Source organism: Montipora capricornis, chromosome 3 (genome assembly GCF_036669925.1).
Source record: "Montipora capricornis isolate CH-2021 chromosome 3, ASM3666992v2, whole genome shotgun sequence".
Lineage (NCBI taxonomy): Eukaryota > Metazoa > Cnidaria > Anthozoa > Scleractinia > Acroporidae > Montipora > Montipora capricornis.
Window position 1 is genome coordinate 61,801,238 of NC_090885.1, and position 7,500 is coordinate 61,808,737.

Genomic DNA, 7,500 nt, shown 5'->3' on the forward strand with positions numbered 1-7,500 from the left:
ACTCTTTTTGTCACTTGAAAAAAATTTAAGGACGTTCACGGGAAAATCTTTCCACTTTGAAATTTGTTACATTTCTCGCCTGAAGTTAGGTCATAAATTACTTATTCCAAAAATGAAAAAAACATTGGGGGGTCACCGACCTTGTTTCGGAGAAAAAGGCAAGGGAGAAATGCCCTAATTTCGATAGATAGGTCATCATAACGAGATGTAGCCTCCTCTACTCACTCGTTGAAAATCACAAAAATGATATATTAGAGTGAATGTTTCTGTGCACAGAAATATAGGAGTGGGTTTTTTAGATAATTGCATGCCACTGGGGATGTCGTAAACAGTAGAGTTAATCCTGAACAAGCGTTTTCGCAAGCGCTACCCGTTGTAACCACTTCCGGAACTCAGCACTTCTTGCATTGTGATTTTTTTTCATTTCATCATAAAATTATTTTATAGATTGTAAGAAGAGCAAGTGATTCATGTCTTAAAAAATAAGGGTCACCGATGACCTAAACGAGTAAAATCGATGTGATGTTGCAATTTAGTTTGTCACGATTTTGCGTGACCTGTAGGGGAAGGACTGGAACCCAAGACAGGATCGATCGATGAAAGGTTTTTGTAAAAAAAAAACTTTGTCGAGCTTAGCAACGAAGTTTTAAGCAGGCGTTATCTTTATTTGGTTAGTGTTTTGTATCATGTTTCGCCATTGCCGCCTTTCTCATCTTCTGGAGTGTGGTTTTTGGGAAATATAATCTCTGGCTGTTTCCTCACAGGTCCGCACTATTCAAGTGGATGAGGAAGAGAAGATAATTCTGCTCTACTGTCATGAAAGTAAAGAAAAAGAACTTCAAAAACATGCACTCATTTTGAACGAAGAAGTTTGTAACGAAATTAAAAACACCAAAAAAAACCCAACCCCATTAAATTTACGCAACGTCGCTGACTATTAAACTAACCCTTCCTCGAGTTTTCAAAACTTTCCACCACTACTCGATTAGCGCCTTTTTCCAGGTTCCCGGTCCTTTCTCTTTAACGTTCCATGATGAATTCGAAATAAATGTGCCATTCTTGAGCCGATCTGGAAATTTTTTCCCGGTGTTTTTGTCACCATAAGATCTTAACTAATGCTTGAAGTAATGCGTGACATATTACAGTCGCGTTACCCGCGCAGTAAAAGTTGCGCACAAACAATTAGTGCGAACGTCCTTAAATGCCTGTTATCACACGTTTAGATGATAACTTGGAATATTTATGGATTTGACAAATGAGAAAACTATCATCTTTGCACTAAATGGACTAAGTAAAATATGCAAACCAGAGGAAACTGAAGAACTTCTTGCCTTAAAAGAGTTCCAAAGTTATAGTCGTCAATCTTTCCTTCATACATGTGACAAAATGGCCTCCATTTCTAAAAAGAAAAAACAGGCACGCATTGCGTATGTGTGGTAGTGCAGCAACACACCGCTTCATTCCATGACTGTCAACCGAGCTGCATTTTGTTTTCCAGGAGATTCAAGTTGTCTTTGCGTAATATGTGGCTCTAACAGCACCCACTAAATATTATTGTTTTAGTACCGTATATACACTGTATGTATCATTATAATAGTGCCATGGTAGATGTCTCAGGTAAATAGCCCCCCGAAAAGACATGTGGTTACTAGTAAAATACTAAACCCAGTAAGATTGAAGAAAATAAGAGGGAATCAAGAAAAATTGGCTTCGAGGCGACATGTTGATCATTTTCAAGTTCCCTTACAACTTCTTTGCACGGCAATTTAAGCACGTATTCTGAACGTCTGACAGCTTTCCACGACAAAAGTTCATTGTAGGTAATCCCTGTCCAGCGGGGTTAGTATCTGGATGGGAGACCTCAAGATATACGACTTGCAGTCAGAAACATAGGACCGAAAGTTCTACGTATTTTAATGCACCTATCAATTTAAATCCCACGGGGGGGGGGGGGGGGGGGGGGAATTGGGAGTGCGGGCAAGGGGCAGGAATTTGACAATTGTTGAAACATTTCAATCAAATTCCCCAGGGTGGGAAACTAACATCAATCAAAAATGTCAAAAAAAGCCCCACTCTGGGGTAAAGAATCTAAGCCAACAATACTATAATACTATACAAAACAAATAAAAGAACATTTGAAACTGGGTTTGTTTGTGCTTTATATGTTCAACATGTCGAAACAGGTCGGATCAGTGACCCGTAAAAAAAATCCTATGACCTTTATGGTGGAATTCGATTTCAATCACAGTTAAAAATCAGATGGGTACTTAAAGATAAAAACTTTCTCAAAATAGACAAAATCTGCTTAGATGACAGTTTAAAGTATCGGATTATGGCGATGAAAATAAATAAATACTTTCTTACCTTTCTCCAACTAAAGCATGAATTTGAGAAAGCCTTGAGGGACAGACTTGGTAAACGCATCTGAACTGATACCTGGCTTCTTTCGGTCAAAGAAAAAATTTGCGCCCCCGAAGTCGCCTCGCGATCAAAAGCCCGACAGGAGGGGGGGCGGGGGGTTCAGTCTCAGGCATCAAATCCCTGCCTCTTGCACGTACTCCCTTCCCCATTAATAGGTGCATAACGCTCAAAAATGCGAACTAAGAAAGGTACAGGTTTTGTTAGCCTGCTTTATGCAAAACAAATATTGATACACAGTTTTTAGGAAGAGCAGAAGAATATTTTGTCATTAGCAACAAAATCTGCGACATGAAAACAACAAATTTTGTACCGAGAAAATAAAAAGTTACCATCAGCAAAAAAAATGTGGGAGATTTTTGCTACGTTCAATTTTCCTATTGTACTTTTGGCTGCATGTGGAAGGGGTAGGGATGCTCATCGTCTCACTTAGGGGTGTAAATTTTGGATTTTGATCTCACTTAGGGTGTTCTGGGGAGAACACCATTATTTGTAGCCCATACAGTATGTAGCCGTGAAGGTCTCGTTTAGGGTTTCACGCGAAGAAATATAAAAATACTTATTTAATATGTTTTACATGTGGTCTCTTTTTGAGGGTCAAACACTCCACGAAGAAAGTTGGTCTCCTTCAGGGGTTTAATTCAAAATTTCGTCGAGCATCCCCACCCTCCATACGTGGTCCCCCTCCTCCCCCCGGGCCCTTTACCTTCTTCTCCGACTTCAACACCTCTTGTTTCCAAGAATAAAGGAAACAAAATGTTGCTTAGGTGCTATGGTACGACATTCCGACTGAAGTCAGAAATCCTCCATTTTCAAGTCCATTTAAATCCTTATTCATTAATCGAACCTCGCCAAAATGTTTGACAGTAATTTCTGGAAAAGCTAGACGTTATGTTCCACAAATCCCTTTTACATTTTAAATTTTAGTAGGTTAGGGTTAGGAAACTTTGCTGTAATGTTTAGGTGTCCACAATTAGTGGAAGGGACTTTTCCCCTCTGCTAAATAACACCAGCATGTTAATAAAGTTATCAATCCTGTATCTATTAATTTTAACAGTTAAGAGGGCCCTGACTCTAACCATGGCACTGGTGATAACTGCTCTGTAATAAATTATTTAGTTGTTGAAGCTTTAAGCTTAAAGTGGTACTATGATCAAAAAATCATTTCCTTTTTTTCTCCAGATTTTGAAAGCGTGTTTGCTTAACACCTACCTGGCAAAAGTTTGAGCTTTGAGTTTTATCCAAACGCTGTCTATTTTGAGTGTAAGTTTTGGATTTCACGGTCCGCCATTACTCACGTTCAAAACTGGCCGATTGGACCTCAGAGGGTTGGATCTAGAGAAAATGACGTAATTTACTCACTAGCTTAAAATTTCAGCGTGTAAACGCAATTTATTACATATGCAAAACACGGGTTTAAAAGTCTGAAAGCCCGAAACTCCCGTGCTGCATATTAATTCGGCCGCGTACACACGCATTGCATTCTTAAACTAGTGAGTCTTTGACGTCATTTTCTCCTCGACCCAGTTCTCTCAAGATTTTAAAGTTAGTAATGGCGGACCAATAAATAAGAAAATTCCAGTTAAAATAAACAGGTGTCTTTTTAAAATCAGAACTTAAAACTTGGGTCAGTTAGTGTTTAGTTAACATAGTTTTGAAATCCAAAGAAAAAAAAGAATTGTTTTTTTGGTCGCAGTACCACTTTAAGAGATGTTTGCAATGATTTGCTGAAAAACAGTTTAAAATTTAATAAGTTGCATTTGTGGAAATAGTGTCAATGAGAGCAAACCCTACCACTTTGGCTTCATCTGATTTAAAATCTTCCACTCTAATGACATCCACCTGTAGAAATATCAACATGGAATCCATCTCATGTCTTGCAAGAAATGCTACAAGAGTGTGTTTAAGTCCCTATGAGGCTTATTTTTTCCCCCTTTTTGAACTTCTCACTTTTCTACAGTCTGAAGTGTAGTACTTCAAAAAAATTTCCCCCATAGTATATCCATGCGTTTTAGCGGGCATTTGATTAATATGCAAAAAATTTTGGCCGAGCCAGTTGGGCCCTGGTAAACTAATGATGTCAAAGAAGTAACTTGATCGCATCTCTTCAGAACAAAATATGGAAAAGTGTACGAATAGTAGACTTGTTGAAAATCTAGTGGTTTTTGTTAAGTCTTTATAGAAGTTACCCTTCGGATGCCGTGAATGTTCTGACGATTCAAAATGGAATTACGTTCTTGACTTCTTTGGAATCATTAGTTACCAGGACCCAACTGGATCGGCCAAAAATCAACGGCCCGCTAAAACGTGTGGATATACTATGATAGAAATTGTTTTAAAGTACTATGTACACTCCACACACTAAAAATATTTAAACAAACAGTTCATGAAACAGTGAAAAAAATAAGCATCACCAGGACTTTAACAGTGATAGATGATTTTTGCTCAAGTCTGTGTTGGATTGTCATAATTTCCACAGTATTTCGTATGTTGTGGAATCTACATTCAGAGCCTTTTGGTGTGGCATATCTTAAAATCTATGCAACAGAGCAAAGTAATACCACTTCTGCATGGTAGATGACTATTACCGGTAGGTCTATGCACAAGAGTAGTTTCAATTGATTCATATACTGATAATGATGATCAGGAGGCCATACTAAATTACATGGCTGTTGCAGAATCTACATGTACACACAAAATTCTCTATTTTCATAACACCATATATTCAAATTAGGAGATCTCTGAATGTGGCATGAATTTAAAATGTCTGTCTGCTTTACAGTAAAGGGCATTTTATCTTTCTTATACAAATGTCAAAACATTTAAGTTTTGTTGAACACATCCCTATCATCATTGGTTCAATTTAAATGATGGTGCTGTTGCAGAATCTATGTTGTGGAATCTGCATCAGGTACTTTTATTAATGCAACAACAACAACGATAGCAAAGCACTTACAAACAAAAATTGAACTTGCAATAGCATAGCAACTACAGTATAATAACATAAAAGCAGTTGCATCACTAAAATGAGCATGAGATGTACCTTAATGAAATGCAATTCCATAAAAAGTGACACTATCGACCACACTACATTACATGCCATGTAAAATAATCAGACTCTAAACCTGAAATAATTTAAGAAGTCCATCTGACAACATTTAATTTAATTACTATAATTATGATCTTGTTTAACTTATTTCCAAGACAAAACTTATGCACTGTTTATGTTCCCATCACAACTACCTAATCAATAATTATAAAAATGATGTTGCTTTTGACTAGAAACTACTTTGGGAAGACTAGGGCGTAAAAAATGCAGCAATGAAACATTTGAGTCAAAAACTGACCAAACTTTGAAATTTGAATGACACCCAACAGTAACATTTAGTTAAACAGAGAAGCAGTCCGTAATGTGGGTACATGTAATTCTTCTATTGGTGAGGGTACAAGTACCTGCTCCTCACACTGCGTGTTTGATGGAGAAGCTCTTGGCACAGAGGGCTTAGATATCAGGGTGTGCTCTTGGCAGCCATCCCTTATGAGGAACTGTGAGTTCTTAGCAATTACCAGGGTTGAATCACTCCACTTTGCCACACAGTGGACAGAGTGTGTGTGAGGGATAGCCCCGCAATTCTGCCATCTAACAGAGAGCTTATCTGACACATCTTTAACTTGCTGCTCAGAGAGGAACAAGACTGATCTTTCTGCACACCCTCTGAGTAGTCTCAAAGAACTCCTCTGCACTGGTTACCACTGCATTACTTCGTAGGATTGAACGCCATACTGCTCTCTTCACCTCTGCTCCTATTCCATCACAAGGTACTGGCTTCACTTCAAACAAAACACTGGAAAGGTTGTATCTATTCTTGAACTGGGAGGCAGCACCATCGCTCCAATAGTGAACCTTGTTTACTTTAGTTTCTTTCTTCATATCCTCAAGTACAGCTGTATGGCTGAATTGAAGGAGTACACACTTGATTTATCATGGGACAATTCATCACTGACCACAGCAATTGATTTATGCTGCACGTCTCCCTGGTGATCTCTCAGGTACACAGCTGCTGTGAACAGAGAACTTAACCATTTCATTTGACCAATGAGCTGCCATGATCTCACGCTGGTGTTTCAGTTGGAAATTTTCATCAAAATCTTCATGGATGATGATTTCCCCTTGAGGTACGTTTTCCTTCAAATGTTTCAGCTCTTCATACCTTTCTTCGATAAGCTTCCAGTTTTTTTCATCATTTTTCAACTTTTCTCAAAACTTTCTGCTTCTTTCAGTACTGCTAGACATACATGTAGTTTTCATTCAGCAATTAGTTCTGACATGCCTTACAAAGTTGGCAAGCCAACTAAAATTACCCACAATACTCCATAAATGTGAACTGTACATGCTCAGTAATTTCCTAGTGTCAGTTCTGTTAACATTGACCGAAAATGGTAAACAGGTTAAAGAGATAACTTAAGCCACAAAATAGTGGATTGCGCTGAAAGTGCACTCATTTATGATTTTGTTCCCCACGTGAATGGAAAAAGTATTATGTTAGAAATCTGCTCTATATTCTATTATTTTGGTTTAAATTATGGGAAATGTTAGAGTTAACTCACAACAGTTGTAGTTCCTTCAAGAGAATTGTAGATTCCACAACAGAATTGTAGATTCCGCAACAGAAAAAGGCTATTTTTTTTTTTGCCTTTAGAAGAACAAATTCAGGATACAGTGTATATTGGTGTAGTACAGCTTACCTCTAGGGGTGAATTAAAACTTACCAAACCTGTTTTTTTTTTTTTACATTTGCTCACTAATAAAGAAAACTTTTTCGTGTCAAAATGTTGCGGAATCTACAATTTGCACATGGAAGGCAAATGCTGCTTAGCTGTAAAGACAAGGTTGGGGTGAACTACTTGTTTTAGAAAAAGAACCCACATTAGAAGATATCTAGAGGTCTTACTAAAAGTTCCAGCTTTTAATTGTTTCTTAACCAAACAAGATAGTTGTAGATTCTGCAACAGCTATTTCATGCTTGTTGATAATTAATTATAATGCAATTGTGCCGACTTGTCGATGGAAGGTACCTTTTG

The 7,500-nt window shown here is 37.8% G+C and overlaps 1 protein-coding gene across 1 annotated transcript in view; it reads right to left on the reverse strand.

Moving 5' to 3' along the window:
• LOC138043626 (protein PBDC1-like) overlaps window positions 1–7,500 on the reverse strand; it is an 18,196-nt gene that overhangs the window by 5,984 nt on the left and 4,712 nt on the right. The window contains exons 5-6 of the mRNA XM_068889985.1: window positions 4,213–4,260; window positions 1,332–1,399 (exon numbers count right to left, since the gene is read on the reverse strand). Of these exons, the coding sequence (XP_068746086.1) occupies window positions 1,332–1,399; window positions 4,213–4,260 (116 nt within the window). The remainder of the gene's footprint in view (window positions 1–1,331; window positions 1,400–4,212; window positions 4,261–7,500) is intronic.